The sequence below is a fragment of the Nannospalax galili genome, unplaced genomic scaffold (genome assembly GCF_000622305.1).
Source record: "Nannospalax galili isolate Female #2095 unplaced genomic scaffold, S.galili_v1.0 scaffold206, whole genome shotgun sequence".
Classification (NCBI taxonomy): Eukaryota; Metazoa; Chordata; class Mammalia; order Rodentia; family Spalacidae; genus Nannospalax; species Nannospalax galili.
Window position 1 is genome coordinate 8,300,137 of NW_008358101.1, and position 17,957 is coordinate 8,318,093.

Below are 17,957 nucleotides of genomic sequence, written 5' to 3' on the forward strand. Positions count from 1 at the left end.
CAGAAAGACTCATTGTTTTTGCTACTAACACTGAGATGTTGGTGCTTGCATCTCTAATCTATATGTATCTGATTATTACTAGTCATAATCGGTTGCGCTTGGATCCTTGGCGCCTCTGTATGTCTATAAAGTCATCGGGCAGATTTCAGTGGTATTGTTTATCACATTTACTAATTTCCATGCTTCCTCCTCAAATATAATACATTTAAAAATTTGTTGATTTTTTTTGTACTCTTTTTAAAAATATGCCTGGAGGGGCTGAAGAGGTGGCTCAGTGGTCAAGAGCACTGGCTGTTGTTACAGAAGAGCTGGGTTCTAATCCTAGCACCCACATGGTGGCTAACAACTGTTTGTAACTCCAATTCCAGGGGATCTGACACCCTCTTCTGCTCTCTGCAGGCATTGCACAACATGGGTACACTTACATCCATGTAGGCAACACACTCATACACATGAAGCAATAATAAAAAGTAAAATAAAAAATAAATGTGCTTGGTATGGTGTCACATGCCTGCAATCTCAGAAGAGAATGAAGTGGGAGAATCACAAGTTCTAACCCAACCTGAGAAAATTAGGGAGATTTTATCTCAAATGCAATTTTTTTTTGTCTTTTTGAGGCAGGGTCTCCCTGTAGTCCCAGCTGTCCTGGAACTCACCATGTAGACCAGGCTGGTCTCGAACTCAAAGATCTGCCTGCCTCTGCCTCCCAAGGCTGGAATTAAAGACATGCGCTGCCACGCCCGGCTCCAAATGCAATTTTTAAAAGGGTAATGGAGATGTAGTGGAGTACACCAGTAATTGCCTAGGTGTGTGAGACCCTGGATTCAATACCTACTACATAAGAAGAAAATGTATATTGTGTTTTTATTGATAATGCTACCACAACGTATAGTATGTTGTTAAAATATGATACCCACAGATATTGTTGCTTATTCAAGTCTGTCACATAATAGTGAAATGGACAGCCTGGTCTGAGGGTATTATGAGGAACGTCTTGGTGCCCTGTTAGAACTTTCTAAATACCATGTGGGGTTAAAGGTGAGGCACAGAAAATAACACAGAAAGATATGCTCTGAGTAAAGGAAGCTGGCATCATCCCAGTGGAAGGCCTAATATTTGCAAAGTGCTTTGAGGTTGTATTATAAAGCAGTCAGTATTAAACGGGTACCAGGCACTGTGATGAGTCTTTTTCATAACCTTTTGAGCTTCTGTAAACAGGGAAAATGAGTCATAGTGAGCCTATATTAGTGACTTGCAGATAGGAACAGGTGGAAGAGCTGGTGTTTGACTCTTGCCATTCTAGTTCCAGAGTTGCCCCAAGTCTCTTCTTCTCCAGCACTACTTAGAAATTAAGGCTATGTTTTGATTTTAGATAGAAATAATGATCTCTATATAGTAATTCATTGAGAACAAATGTTTCTTAATCTGAAATAGACAATAAAATACTTCTTTGTATATTTAAGCCAGAAATATTGCTGCATTTTCAGTGTCAGGGTAGTAGACAGGAAGGAGAAACCCTGTGTTTATACTTAAGAAAAATTGAGCTACATCTCAAGTATCAACTTAGACTAAAGGAGAGTACAGACAAGGTTTGAACTTAATGAGATAAATTTACTGGATAAATAAATCTGTGGAGTGATGTTTTCAGTGCCAAAGTTTGATACATAATATAGGTAGATGCATGTTAAAAATACTCATAGGCCACTTTCAATCAAGGCAAGCTGATAAACAAGTCCATCCCATTGCAGAGTGCTTGACTTCATCTTTAGACCACAAAGGTGATTATTTATCCCTACACATTTTAAGTTGAACTTAAATCTTCACATTTATTAAATAAGCTGAGAACTTTAATATATTAAAATAGTGATCCATTCTCTTAGTTATTTTTGTTGCTAAGGCTGTCCTAACAAAATATAACAGGCAGATTAGCTTAAGCAGCAGAATCAGAGTGAGATCAGAAGTTGGCAGAAGTGGTTTCTTGGGAGGCCTCTCTCCTTGGCTTTCAGACAATGGTCGTCTTCTGCCCGTTTCTGGGGTGGCGTCTCTAAGCACAGGTGTCTGAGCATCTGTATGTGTCTGTCCCCTAATGTCCAATGTCCAAAAGATATTGGATAGGTTGGATTAGGGCTATTCTAAGGGTCGTATTTTTTCCCAAAATATAGTCACATTAGAAGATACTGTGGTTAAACCTTCAATGTATGTGTTTGGGGGAGACACAGTTCACCCCCATAACACTAGAGTAATGGAAAGATGGAGGCTGTGAAATTAAGCAGTTTACATGAGAAAGTTTAGCATTTGAATCTTGAATCTCTGTCGTGGCTTTGGCCACAACAAGTTGAGGTATGGGTGCGTGTTGCAGTCCTTATTAATGTTTTCGGACAGTGTTATCTAATTTAATATGCAGATTGTTTAAGATGTATTAAAGTCCATCTTGAACTCTGATACAGTTTCATGAGTTAGGCAAAAGGAAAAAGGTAGTGTTAAATGTGCAAGCATTTTACTGAAAGGATAAGCTTTGAACATATAACAGGTGAGGCACACTGTCACACTCAGCAATACCTGTTGCTTAAGAGAAAATAACAGCCGCAGACAGATTGAAAATATAAACATCAGTGTTTGGCCAAGGTGAATCCTGCTCTCAAGTTACATCTTCCAAGATTCCAAAATACAGGACAGAGAGCAAAAGAAAACACTTATCTCTTTGGATTATGGATTAGAGAGGTTTAGGTATACCACTATAAAGTACTTGAGATACTCCTCTGAAGGAAAATACCATCAAGAGAGTTTATTCTGTCCACCTCACAAAAATATTTGGGATTTATCTGCTTGAGCACTATTCCTTTCATTATAGATTTCTGTGGAAATGAGTATAAAAAAAGAGAAATAGTAGACGTCATGACTTGTAGGAATAATCTGGAGAATACCGAAACAAATGGGAGAGTCGAAAAGCCAGAGAATCTTCAGGCAGTTTTCCAAAATAAGCCTCAGAACTAAGAAAATTTTGTAAGTTGTGCTTATCTGTTTTAGGATAAAATGTAGTTTAAAAAAGACTTTGGCGCAACACTAAAATAATATTTTTGCTTATTTGTTTAAATACTAAAGAATATCATGGTAGTTTTAGGGCAGAATGTGTGATAATAGATTCTGGCTACATAGTTAGCAAGATACTGGAATCTCCTGGTATCCACAAAGAACTACAGAATATTCTGGGTCTCTCTCTCTCTCTCTCTCTCTCTCTCTCTCTCTCTCTCTCTCTCTGTCTCCCCCTGCTCTCTTCCTCTTCTCTCCTTTCTCCCCTCTCTTTTGTCTGAAGTACGTTACATATATGATCTCATTTTAATACTTAAAATAATTCTAGAAGTAACTTGGAGATGACTCAGTTGATAGAGTAGACTTGCCTCACAAGCATGAGGGCATGAGTTTGTTAGAGCCTTAGTATCCAAGTAAAAGCCAGGCATGGTGGTGCATGCCTGTTATACAAACATTTTGGGATTGGGAACACACAGGAGGATCTGGGAAACTCACTGGCCAACCAGTGTAGCCAAAAAGGGAGCTCCAGTTTCAGTGAGAGACTATCTTAAAAAATAAGGTAGAGCCTAGAGCCAGGTACCTTGGGAGGCAGAGGCAGGCTGATCTTTGTGAGAGCCAGGCCAGCCTGGTCTACATAGTGAATTTCAGGCTAGCAGTGGCTACAAGGAGACCCTCTCTCAAAAGAACCAAAATAATAATAATAATAATAACAATAATTATTATTATTATTATTATAAAATCTAGAGAACAATAGAAGATAACACCCTATAACCACTGGCCTCCACATGCATGTACAGATGAGCTCACCCACACAAATGCATACATTATACACACATATAATTCTATGAACTGCTCTTATCCTTCCTTTTAAAATTAATTTTTAGTTAACATAAAAAAGTTTCTATAATAAAAATTACCTAATCATCATATATACTTTATATGTTCACCCCCACTACCCTCTGTCAACCCATCCTGTTGATCCCCTCCTTCCTCTGCATAATGGCCCTGCTACCGTCATGTCTTACATATACATATATATGTGTGTGTGTATGACATGAACATATATAAGTATATACATATATGTAATGTCACATATGAGATAAAACAGATGCTGTTGATCTTTCTGGGTCTAGCTCATTTTGGTAGACAGTATTACACCACCACCCCTTTTTACATGAGGAAATCCAGACACGAAGACCCTGAGAGCTCCCTGCAGCACCACTAGGAAGTAGTGCGGCCACTCAGTGACTTTTGGCTGAACAGTATTGCTGTGTCACATTGTATAAAATACGAAGTATTCACAGTGTTGTTTGGAGGATGATGATATTGGGAAGATGAAGGCACTGAGGTGGTAAAGAACAGCACTGATAATAAAGCATGTACCGTCCCTCTACCAGCAGGAGGAAGCAGCCCCACGCTGCCCCACTTTTGCTTTTAGCTCTACACATCTCATTCTTCCCTCAACTTTAAACACTCATCTTTCCAGAAGCACAATTACCTCAAATGTAGTTACTCTTTCTCAGATCATGACCCTTAAATTTGCTGCTTTCCTGGCCTATAATACATCCATAAAACTCCACTCCCTTCCTGCTCTCCATACAGCTAAAGTATTCTGGGGAAATTCCCTACATGCCAATCTGTTGTCTCTCAGTAAGTCTAAGCTGTCACCTTTTACAGTTGGGCCGTATAACTGCTATGTTCTTTGAATATGAGAAAAAGTCCTTGATTTACTTTTAGACACTCTGTTTTAGAAATGATCCTAAACATCAGATTCATCTTTAGGAAATGAAACAAAAGAAAGGAAAAATTTGAACTTCTCAGCTCATGATTAAGACAGGTCACCTTCTCATGAGTTGCCACTAAAGGAGTTTCACATTCAGTCTGGTCCATCCTCTCTTCATCTCTCCATATTATTCTTTCAGTGGATCTTGAAGCCTTCATCTACTCTAAGCTTGGTCAGTTACTACACATTACTGCATGTATCATTTATGTTCCCATATTATTTAATCAATCTTACTCTTTTCCTGATTTTCTCCCAGTTCATGGATGTAACCCATTAATCATTTTTGTGTTAGATGCTGCTGTAAATGATGATTTATTTCATACTGTCTTTCTTTAGCATCTTGACCATTGGGCATAACAGTGTGTTTTCCCTATCCAGTACATAGAAACAGACTCTATCACACTGCCTAAAAAAATAGTTTGTTCTAATACACAGTAATTATCAAAACAACACCTTTTAATTGTAACAGACTTTTTTCAGTGAAAGCATAGGAGCTCTCTTGTGCTCACCTCTCCTTCAAGCTCCTAAATCCAAATCTTCCTGAAATCCACATCTCAGAATCCCATCCCTTTGAAGCCCACAATGTCTGTGATGCTATATGCTGTCTTTTCCCTGGTCTTTCTTACTGAAATTCTAATAATCAAGACAGTCTTGTTCCTTTTACTTCTTGACACACTTTACTCTGACTTCAGCACTACTGACTTGTCTGTTTATCTGTGTATGTAGAAAGGCCCGCTTTTCAATCTGTTTAACAGTCTGGACTTTCTTTGAGTTCCCTTAAAAGGAGACTATTTCGTACTTCCCTCTGCTAACTCTTTATTATTTGAATTTTTTTAGAAAAGATCTCACATAGTCTAGGGCTGGTCTTGAACTCATTATGTTGCTAAGACTTGAACTCCTGATTCACTGCCCCCAACCCCAATGTGCTGGGATTGCAAGCATGCACTACCTTCCTGGCTTACTCTTTCCACTTTTATCTACACACTATACACCTGAATTACATCTATGTGTTGATAGATCATGTCTATCTTTCTCTAGCCCTACCCTTGTTCTCATGGTTTTCATCACACATACATGTTCATATGCCCTGTCCTGCCTGTTACTGTTACATTTCCAGCACTAGCCCGATGTCTGGCATGTCATAGTTGTTGATGTCTAATGAATTTGTTCAAAAGAAATTATTAATTCACTAAATGTTTTAGATAGATAGATAGATAGATAGATAGATAGATAGATAGATAGATAAAACATGTCTCCAAATATACATAGAGAGTGTGTGTGCAAATATGACGTCTCTCAGGACATTCTTTGAGAGAGTGTCTCTTTTTCCATGACATGAGTAAAATATTACTGCAGTCATTAAAGATTTTACTAATTTTTCATGGGGGTTTGACTTAAATAAGAAAATATACTGTTTGCTAACCTTGTTATTATTTGTAAAATGCTTAAGACAACATTTTCAAGTCAGAGTTTTCAATGTCATAACTGATAAACTCCACATCTTTGTAAGTTTAATGATTCTTCATTGGATGCCAATATGACTAATACTGGTAATACTCTTATCTATTTTGTAGTATTTCTTATAGTTAATGGATTATATTGATAGTAAAATATATTTATGTTGTAAATGTAGATAAGTAATGCATTAATGCTTATATAGATGGTGATTTTAACAGTTTCACAAATGAAATGTGTAAATGCCTATATGAATGTATGCTTGAATATATCTGTAGCTTAACCTTTCTTCTGTTTGCTCTGTAGGGAAGACCAGGTTGTAGGTTTTCCTAAACTGTAATATAATAGAATCATCACAATATCGAAATTCCAAAAATTGGGTTTCTAATTTTTGGGGGGGGTGTTTGTTTTTTTCTGCTCAAGTGGTGTAAGGCATTATGTCTTCTAGAATGTAAGCCCCACTGGGTCAGGGTTTCCTCTCTGAGGGTTCTTGGCTGCACCAAAAGCATCTGCAAGAGTACTGAACAAAGTTACCTTTCTCTTTATGTACATCTCCACATATGTAAAACAATCCTTAAATAAGAAACATTCAAAGCTAGAACTGTTTTTTCAACTTCTGCCTAGGCCTTTCAGTGTTTAGTCTGATGATAGTATTTTCACTGATACTTATTAATAGGAGTAGGTCAACAGTTCTTCAGCTAGCTTCTACCAGAAGAGCTAAAACAAAACCTTAACAATATAAAAATATTATTCAAATTTACAAGATTAAATAAATATCAAAGTTTAATAGCTAACCTCTCAACTGTTATTTTTCCATTTTCTAACATGAATAGCCTACACACTGTGGAAACTATTAAGGTTTAAAACTGCTCTAAAATGTTTGGGGCACTCTGTAGCTATACTCTTCTTTTAAACAGTTGAATATCTCAATTAAAAAATACAGACACAGCAGTTAAGAGCATGTGCTTTTCTTGCAGAGAACTTGAGTTAAGTTCCTAGAACTCATGGTGGGCTGTCACAACTGCCTGTAACTCCAGTTCCAGAGTATCCAAGGGCATTGCGCTCATGGCACACACACACACACACACACACACACACACACACACACACACACATCCACAATTGAAAATTCTAAAAATAGAAGTACAAATAATAAAGATCAATAATAAAGATCACTTGTTTCTGAACTTCTTCCTATTCATCAAGAAAATATGTAACCAAACATCAACCATTTAAACCTGTGTTAAGGAATGCGAGAGAAATCAGGTTTTGTCAGTCTCCACTCCACAGTCACCTGGACAGCCAAACACCCATGGAGTCCTGGCGTCTGTGGCAACAGATTCTCTGGGCCAGAGTCATCAGCATGGGAAAGACTGAGGAGGAACTTGAGGACCTGTGAGCTTCTGCAATACAATAATGCCTGAAGCACCCACCACCCCACCGCTGCACTCGGCCTGCAACACAGTCACCAAGACCCATGCTGCGGTGTGGGAGTAACCTTTTCCCTCATAGCTTTTCAAATGAAGCCATTGCTCTTCCACCACCAGCCCTCATCTTGCTCAGTGTTTTATCCATAGCACTTATTCCCGCCAGTAATGTACCTTTGTTCATTGTCTTCTTTATATACGCACAGTAAGCTTCCTAGTAGCAGAAAACTTATTTTTTAATGTCTTTCAGTTACCTAGAACACTTTTTAAAAAATATTTTTAAATTTATTATTTTTATTTTATGTGTATGAGTGTATTGCCAGCATGTATGTGAGTGCACCTGTGTTGTGCAATGCTGCGGTCAGAAGAGGGCTTTGGATTCCCCTGGAACTGAAGTTAAGGATGGTTCATAGCCACCAGGCGGGTGCTGGGAATCAAACCCTGGTCTTCTGCAAGAGCAGTCAGTGCTCTAAACCGCTGAGCCACCTCTCCAGCCCCCACACCAAGAACACTTTATGACACAGGATAATGAACGATGGATGGGTGGATGAAGGAATTAGTGAAAAATGAACACACTAGCCCAAGCCTTCATACTGCTGATCCCCTTAACCGTTTGTCCTCCAGTTCCCAATAGAATGTTATGGTATACGGTTTCCCCGTTGCTCTCTCTGTGATCCTCACTATTTTTAGTAAGTGCTGATACTCCAGCCTGGCCATACTGCCTTACGTATCCTTGGTAAATACTTGTCTTAATTCTACTTAACATCAGCTGTAGTAATACAGATTAAGCGTCGCCCATTTGCAGTGCTCAAGAACAAAGGCGTATCAGATTTTGCTGTCTTTTACAGATTCTGTGGTGTTTGCATATGCATATTAAGATCTCGGGGGATGAGAACCAAGTCTAAACATAAAGTGTGTGTATATTTCATATGCACTGTACACATAGCCTGAAAAAAGTAATAGTATTTTATTTTTTTTTCAGGATTTCACACATGCATACAATGTATTCTCATCATATTCACCCTGTGCTCCTCCCTCTAATCACTCACGTCCACTCTCTGCCCCCACCCCCTCCCAACTTCATGTTCTTTTTTCATACGTTTGAAGATATTTTTTAGACATTTTATTTTAAGTGTATGAGTGTATTGCCTCCATGTATGTGAGTGCACCCATGTTGTGCAATGCCGCGGAGGTCAGAAGAGGGTTTCAGGTTCCAGGGAAACCATTAAAGACGGTTCATAACCGCCTTATGGGTGTTGGGAATCAAACCTGGGTTTTCTGCAAGAGCAGTCAGTGCTCTTAACCACTGAGCCATCTCTCCAGCCCATGTTCTTTTTAATAACCCACTGACAGCACAGTTTGTGCTGTCCATATACTCATGGGTGAGGGGCCAGCCACTGGCATGCAGTGACTCTACTAAGGGCCACACTCTTAGATAAAACTGACTGTCCCTCTGCCAGAAACCATTTCAGTCCACCTGTATTTTCATTACTACCTATCACATAAGGAATTTTTCATTTATGGCAACATGTCAGCACCCAAAATTTTGGGACCTTGAGGAATTTCTGATTTTGAACATGGGTATTATAATATTCAACTCATATAGCCAGGGGGCTTTTCTTATCTCTGAAGTAGATCTAAACCAAAACATGAGCATGAACAGAATGCCACTGTTAACCCACTGACTTCTTAAATGAGCTGCACCTAAGAAGGAAGTATGCTGTATAAATGAATAAATACAAAATTAAACTAAATAGCATTTATAATGGCCACAAATGAAGTTCCTGCTTTCAGTAAGTATGTGTGCTCTGCAGCAACCAGTCAGATGAGACAGACAAGAGACCTAAAGGGGGAAAAGGAAAAGAATTCCTGAGTCTCAGGTAGGAAAACTAGGACATCCATATGGTATGGGTGTTGTTAGGACTGTGATGGCCACATTCTTTTCTGAAGGGAAGTTAGAAATCACCACGCTCACCAGCATCTCAGTTTCTAGGGATTTATTCTGTAAAAACTTGCCTATATTAAGTGGAATGCACATAAGTACAGATACGGTTTAATTTTGAATCCACAAAGTTATATCATAGAGCCATGTGTTCATTAAAGAGAATAAAGATAGAAATATTTAATAGTATATTATATTGTGATATGATCCCAATATCAAGATTGTAAATAATCTCATTGATTCTAAGGATAGCAGTAAGCAACATTCACATGGCACCTGTCCTCCTAGAAATTACATTCTAGCTGAGAACAAACAGCAAACAGATGAAAGTCTCATGGTAGAGACCACATGACAAGGAAAACTAAAGCAAGGGGAAAAAGAGGGAGGAATAAGCAGAGCCTGTCTGAGGAGTTAACCTCGGAGCAGAGACATGAACAGAGTGAGCAAACAAGGCCAGATCAGAAAGGACAGAGAGTAAAGAGCTCTGGAAGTTTGTGGTGTCGACATTCAAGAAAATGCAGGAAGACTGTGAATGGAAGACCAGGGTCTATAGACTGTAAAGAGAAGGTGGATCTCAGAGGCATCACAGGACCAGTTCATGTTTGACATTTTATTATTTGTTTGTTTGTTTGTTTTATTAGTACTTGATGTTTGTTTTCAGTTTTTGTTTTTGTTTTGTTTCTTTTATGAGACAGTGTCCTGCTATAATGTAGCCTTAACCAGTCTAGAGATGCCTTGAACTTGCTGGAATCCTCCTGCTTCTACCTCCCAAGTACTGTGATTACAGGCATGTGCTTAGTTTTTTATGATCCACGAAAACAAATTAGGATTTTTTTTTTTTAATCTTTTTGAGACAGGGTCTCCTTGTAGCCCCAGCTGTCCTGGAACTCACTATGTAGACCAGGCTGGCCTTGAACTCACAGAGATCACCTGCCTCTGCCTCCCGAGTGCTGGGATTAAAGGCGTGCGCCACCATGCCCAGCTGGATTTTTTTTATTTTTAAAAATGTTTACATCTGGGAGCTGAAGAGATGGTTCAGTGGTTAAGAACACTGGCTGCTCTTGCAGAGGACTCGGGTTCAATTCCCAGAACCCACATGGTAACTAACAACCATTCGTATCTCCAGTTTCACATGATCTGACGTCCTCTTCTGACCGCCACAAGTATTGCATGATATAGGTGCACCTACCTACATACAGGCAGTACACTCATACACATAAAATGAAAACAGTTTAAAAATGTTTCTTTATCAAATATGATCTTTGGCATTTTTATATGTATTCAGACTACTCTTGCCCTCCATGCTCTGCTCCCCTTCATTTTGATGATGACCCACTGCAAGATCCTCAGTCAATGGAGTGGCTCAGTTGCTGAGCAGAAAAAAATATCAAAAGCAACAAGATCAGCTTGGTGGATATTGCAGGTGTCTTGTTGAATGATGACAGTGGCTTGAAGAAGGCCTAGAGCAGCAGATGGGGAAGAGTGGTCAGATTACTGATGGAAGAGATGTATGGTGTGTTACACAGAAGAATCAAGGATGATTGTAAGAATCCAGGCATGGACAACTGAGTGCATGAATGTACAGTTCACTAAAGAAGGAGGGTTTGGTGGTAGATGGTGATAGAGATGTAGACTGTGCTGTGTTTTGGATAAGTTAATACTGCGTTGTCTGTCGACTCTCCAAATGGAGCTAACAAGTAGTTGGGAGTTAAGACTAGCATCCAGAAGGAAGGTTAAGACTGAAGATGTGTGCTTGGAAACCCTTACAAGCCCTGCTGTGTCATTTAGGAAGCACATAAGAAAAATGAAAGATGCCTGAAGGCAGCGCCCCTACACCTAAAAGACTTGAACAGGAGGAGTCTCAGAGATTCCAGCATGAGTGACTAAAGACTAGCAACCACAAGGCTGGAGATACAGCTTGGCAGTTAAGAGCATCAGCTGCTCTTGCAGAGGACCCAGGTTTGATTCCCAGCACCCACGTGGCAGCTAACAGCTATCCATAACTCCAGTTCCAGGGCATCTAATGCCTTCTTCTGACCTCCACAGGCATTGCACGACATGGATGCACTTACATACATACAGGTCTTACACTTATACACATAAAATAAAAATAATAAATAATTTTTTTTTAATATAAAAGGACTAGCAACCAGAAAGGAAAGGCAGGGAGAAGGAGAGGGTTCACAGAAGAGACGTAAACAAGTGTGTATAGACAGAAAGGAAAAGCAGCTCAGTTATTAGCCATCTGATGAATGACATTATAAAGGATATTCAGTTTGCTAATATTGTAGTTTTCAAACATTTTGTAATATGCATTTATACATTTGCCTTGACAAAATAATGTTAAAGAAGTTAACAGCAGAAATATACCAAGCTCACTAAGAATGTGCAAGAAATATGTACATCATTGCATCTAGTATGTCTTTTGTTAGAAAATTTACAGCCAGGCGTGGAGGCAGGTCTCAATGAGTTCAAGGACAACCTGGTCCACATAGTGAGTTCCAGTCCAGCTAGGGATACAGAGAGACTCTGTCTCAAAAAGACCAAAAAAGGGAAAAAAAGAAAAATTACAAAAGAGATACAGGAGATACAGTGTTCATAAATGAGAGGAGAAAATGTTATCTTTCTTATGCATATCAAGAATGTATTTAACTTAATTCATAAGAGATTATGGGAAATGAAAATTTCATGTATGTGCATATATTATGTATATAAAGTATACTCATTATATATTTTAATTGATCTTAAATGATAGAACACAAAAAAGAAAACCAGAAATGCATATAGAAGTGTGGATGGAAAAAGCCCAAAAGTTTGTCTTACTATTGACACTGATCCAGTATAATCAAGTCAATGATTCCAAGGTTCATGGTCAGGCTACAAATAAAATGTTCATTAGTGTGTACATGAGGGATCAAGAAAGTTGCTCTGAATTTAGAGTTTATAAGGAACTAAATGAGCCCAGTGTGGTGCTGCATACCTATAATCCAGTACATAGGAGGCGGAAGCGGGAGTATTGGGAGTTCAAAGCCAGCCTGAGCCACGTAGGGAGGAACAAACCAACTTGGACTACATAGCAAGACCCCATTTTAGAATGAAAAAGAGTGAAATGAAAAGAACGAGCTAGTAGAGTTCATACTACAAATGGAGACCAAACCTTTACATTGCCCTACAGGAACCATATGGCTGAATCCAAAGGCAGAGTTTTCGAATGAAGCCTTAAAATAAAAGTAACACCTGTTCTACCTACTAGGGAGCCTATATGTCATTCCAGATAGATAGTGAAAAGCGTAAACTCAATACTGTTTCTCTTTATGAAGGTAGGTGATCCGTGGGAGTGCCAAAACTGTGGTATTTTTTAATGCTGGCAAGTTTCCTTGTGCTTGTAGGTCTGATCCTTTAGATCTATTCCAACATATTTGGAGCATTTTAGATTGGGAGAAACTGTTAAACTACTCAGTATTGTCTTCCCATTGTACTATCAAGTAACGATCCAGTTTTTCGATGACTTTCCAGCAGCAATTCAACAATGAGTTTATTTCGATTCAGGCTCAGGTAATCTCTGGGGCCGCGGCCTGATTTACCTTTGGCTGCCCTCCCTCTTAGCAGAGACACTTCAGCAGAGATGTAATTGAGCTGATTATTCTCCTAAGCCATGGTTTTCTGATTAAACTTTTAAAGATAGTGAAAATTAACTATTGTATTTGCAGAGCTGATTGCTATTCAGGGGAAAACTGGCTAAATAAAACTTAGTGTTATTTTCTTATTCTCTCCTGGCAGAGTCGGGCCACAAGAAGTTAAAAAGTACAATACAGAGAAGCACAGAGACAGGCATGGCAGCTGAAATGAGGAAGATGGTGAGACAGCCAAGCCGGGAGTCCACCGATGGCAGCATCAACAGTTACAGCTCTGAGGGAAAGTGAGTAGCACCAAACTCACGCGGCTTTAAGACATGCATTTTATAGACTTTGGAAAACAGTGCCCTCTCCAGGATTACTTTGCCAAACGTTCTTGTAACCAGAAGTTTCACCATCTGTTTTAAACCAACCTGATATCCTATAAACACCATGGACAGACACATCCCTGCACCTATCTAAATCTACCAAAGGAATAAAGTGATGGCTGAATGAATAAGGTGTTCATCAGCTGGTAAAGCTCTTCCCTGAACAGATGGTCTTAAAATGCCACCTTTAATGAATTCTTTTATATAGGAAATGCTGTGTGGTTCCACCATCAAAATCCGAATGAAAATTTAGAAATGACAAACTGGTTTCTGATTTTTCTACTTATCTCCCACCTATGCTGAGCTCTTAAGTTGCAATCCTGAATCTTTTTACATGTAAGCAACTTACATTTTTCTGTTTTTCAAAGATCACTATATCATTTTTACCTCAGCAAGAAAAGAGCAGGATTAGGTCAGGCATGGTGGTACACGCCTTTAATCCCAGGCCAGCTGGAGCTACAGGGAGACCCTGCCTCCAAAATAAATAAATAAATAAATAAATAAGAAGAAAGAGAGAGCTAGAGAAAGAAAGGAAGAAAGTTAAAAGAAAAAAGTTTAAAAATGTTTGTGTTAAAACTGAACATTTATTGAGGTCATTATTCTTCCATACAATCACTACCCTATAGAAGGTTACTCAGAGATGAACCATTTATAAGTTTTTCAGAATTGTCCAGCCATTCTCATTTGAGCCTCTCTTAAACCAACCTAATTTTCATAATTTTTTTGCTTTCACTGAACTTTTTCTATACTTCTTAGAAAGTGAAATAAAAGTATGTCAAGTTAATATGCATGATACTCTTTCCCACCCCTGAAACTAGCTTCTCCCTGGTTCTTTGATTAAATAATTGGTATCTATGTGTTCAGGAGGATGCGCTAAGAACGCCTCAGCAATTGAAAAGATGATTAGGTAAACTTGCTGACCAAATATGGAAGCTGAATAAAGTAATATAAAATGTGCCATTCAAAGTTTAGAGATACGTATTTTGATGCACATAGTAACAGACCAAATGAAATTTATTTACACTGTGGACAAACCACCTACTCTTTCTCAGGGGGTAGGAGGTCTGAGGTAGGGCCTCACTGTGCAGCACTGGCTAGCCTGGACTTCATATGTAGAATAGGCTGGCCTGAAATTCACATAGTTCCACTTGCCGCTGCCTCCAGTGTGCTGGGATTAAAGGCACGCACCACCATGCCAGCTCTAACCACTTACTCTTACAGATTTAGTTCCTTCGTTTCTGGGTGGAGTAACAACAAATATATATAATGCTTAGGTCCCTTGGGCTGTGTGGAATAATGAATTTGTAATAGAAACAAATCTTGTCCTAAAAAAAGTAGATTGACTCAGAAAATATTTAATCAAGTGTCAATTGTGTAACAAGCATTGTCCTCATTTCCCAAAGACAATTGTATCAATGAACAAAAAGAGAAGTCACTGTTCTTATGTACATTACACACTCTAGCCTGCAATCAGTTAGACTGTCATAAGAAATAGGCAGGCTCTAACAAGCAATTGTTACTTGGGCTGAATAAAATCTTGAGATAATCTAAAGATTTAATATGTTAAAAATTGAATAATTGAGGGCCTGCAAGATGGTCAGTGGGTGAGGCACTTACTGTGCAAGCCTGCTGACATAAGTTTGAATCCCAGCATCCCCTTAAAGGTGGAAGGAGAGACTGACTCCTAAAAGTTGTCCTTTGACCTCTATACACATCCAAGGTATGGGTACTCTCCCACTTGTGCATGTGTGCACGCAGCGTGCACACACACACACACACGCATACAATTATAGTAATAAATATAGTAATAAATAAATTATAGTAATAAATAAGCTTTTTCAAAATTCAATAAATTAAACATGTTTCCTTTGTAAACAAGAAATTATACTGTGAGTTGGAGAGATAGCTCAGTGGTTAAGAGAAATTGTTGCTGCTCTTCCAGAGGACTCAAGTTCAAGTCCCAGAAACTACCTTGAGCAGTTCACAACTGCCTGTTAATCCAGGAGCTGTAGTTCCAGACCCTGGGGATCCATATCTGTGTGTGGGTATGTGACACACAGGAAAATAAAATAAAAATAAAATCTTTTTTAAAAAATGTATTATTATTTTTATTTTGTGTATGAGTGTATCACCTCCATGTGTGTAAGTGCACCATGTCATCCAATGCCTACAGAAATCAGAAGAGGGCGTTGGATTCCCCTGGAACTGGAGTTATGGACGGTTGTTATCCACCATGTGAGTGCTGGGAATCGAACCCATGTCCTCTGCAAGAGCAGCCACTACTCGTAACCACTGAGCCATCTCTCCAGCCCCAAGTAAAATCTTTTTAAAAACAGAAATTACTATGTGCTCTAATATTTATTCGAGAAATTATAAGCCACTCTTCAAAAATTTATAATTCATACCATTTAAAGTTAATGGGTAAACATGTACAGTTGATGATACTAAATTTTTCATCTTCTATTTATGTTAATTGTATATTCATGAAAGTTTATAGATTTGGCTTTCTAAATGTCTAGAACAGTTTCTATATTTGAAACTGTAACTTAGTCTTCTTTTCTCAGTATGAGCCCTGCATGCTTGGCTCATAGGAAGCACAACAATCAGTAAATTAACAAACTGTCTAAATAGTGTATGTGTCTTCTGATAAGAATAACTCAGATAAAAACTAACAAGAAGAGGTGCAGGAAATCTTACCTGTTTTTGTCCTTTTGCTATAGCCTGATATTTCCTGGAGTGCGACTAGGACCTGACAGTCAGTTCAGTGATTTTCTTGATGGACTGGGACCAGCACAGCTTGTTGGCCGCCAAACCCTCGCCACTCCTGCAATGGGTAAGAATCCTTTTTCTGGTTGACAAGGTAATTTGAAGTAGTTTAATAGTAATACAAACAAGAAATAGTTATTTTATCGACAGTATTGCTGGTTAGAAACAAATATCCGGAGTTAGAGAGGTGGCTCAGCAGTTAAGAGACGGGCTGCTCTTGCAGAGGAACCGAATTCAATTTCCAGCACCCAATGGCAGCTAACAACCATCTGTGGGTCCAGTTCTAGGGTATCTGACGCCCTCTTCTGACCTCTGTAGACATCGCACAACATGGGTACACTTACACACATGCAAGCAATATACTCATACACATAAAATAAAAATAATAAATATAATATTCTTAAAACAAGAAACAAATATCCTACTTTTGAGTTATTTTTGCTTATATGAGAAGTTATATAAAATTAGTGAAATAAGCCAAAATCCTTAAATTACCAGAAAACTCTGTAGAGCCAGTGAGTCTACATACAGTAGATTCCAACATAAGATAAAAGTGGCATTTTAAACCAAGAAAAATAAAGCTGATGGTCTCTTTTGAAAAAGATCTTGGTATGAATTGAATAACCCCTTCAGAAGATGGTGTGATAAGGATAGAAGTTAGGAATTGGCTAGGCAGTTAGGGTAAAAAGACCCCAAAGAAAAGTAGCCAGTTTCTGGGCTAAAAGTCAAAACGTCCTTGGTCCTGTTAGCAACATACTCTGTTCCAAAGGCCAAAAATGTCAAAAGTATTTGGGAGCTTGTATCAAATCCTTAAAAGTTTAGGGTTACCACTTCAGAGGGGGAATGTTAGAGTAGCCAAAAGGCCCATAAAAATAAATAAAGAAGAAGAAAAAACTGATGGGGAGATATGGGAGGTGTTGGAGGGGAGGGAGTGGGCATGGATTTGATCAAAACACCTTATATGCATGTATGAAATTCTCAATAAAGATTTTTTTAAATGTTAGAAAAGATGTTGGTATGACTGTTATGCTGTTTGCAAAACATTAATGAGATTGATTCTTACTTCACAGCTGATAAAAAAGTAACATTGCCGAGTGCCCAAATACACATGTGCATATGCCACACACACACACACACACACACACACACACACACACCTCACAGGCATACATAGATACATGCACATAGACCACACACACATATGCAAAACATATACATATATTGTATAAAGCTACTTTCAAGAAATGTATATGTAACAAATGAATTTTGTGTTAAAATTTTAGTCTTATCCCCAAGATATCTCATTATGAATATGAAACATTTCAAAATATGATTATTTATGAAATGGAATAACATATGGTTCCCAATATTTTAGATAAGAGGCATTCAACCTATTGTAGCAGAATATACCCAAGATAAAGTTGAAAGAAAGATTATAATACATAACTTGCAACAAATAGTGATTTGCATGGCATAAGATTCCACCATAAGAGTGCCTGAGGAATATCCAGAAAAAATGGATGAAAATAGATTAAGGAAAAAGCACACCAT

At 38.4% G+C, this 17,957-nt stretch overlaps 1 protein-coding gene across 50 annotated transcripts in view; it reads left to right on the forward strand.

The window, feature by feature from the left end:
- The window catches only part of Rims1 (regulating synaptic membrane exocytosis 1), a 486,359-nt gene that overhangs the window by 455,088 nt on the left and 13,314 nt on the right, over nt 1-17,957 (forward strand). For all 50 annotated transcript variants that reach the window (XM_008856314.3, XM_029557777.1, XM_017795156.2 and 47 more), the window contains 2 exons: nt 13,418-13,556; nt 16,361-16,473. In XM_008856314.3, coding sequence (XP_008854536.1) covers nt 13,418-13,556; nt 16,361-16,473 — 252 coding nt within the window. The remainder of the gene's footprint in view (nt 1-13,417; nt 13,557-16,360; nt 16,474-17,957) is intronic.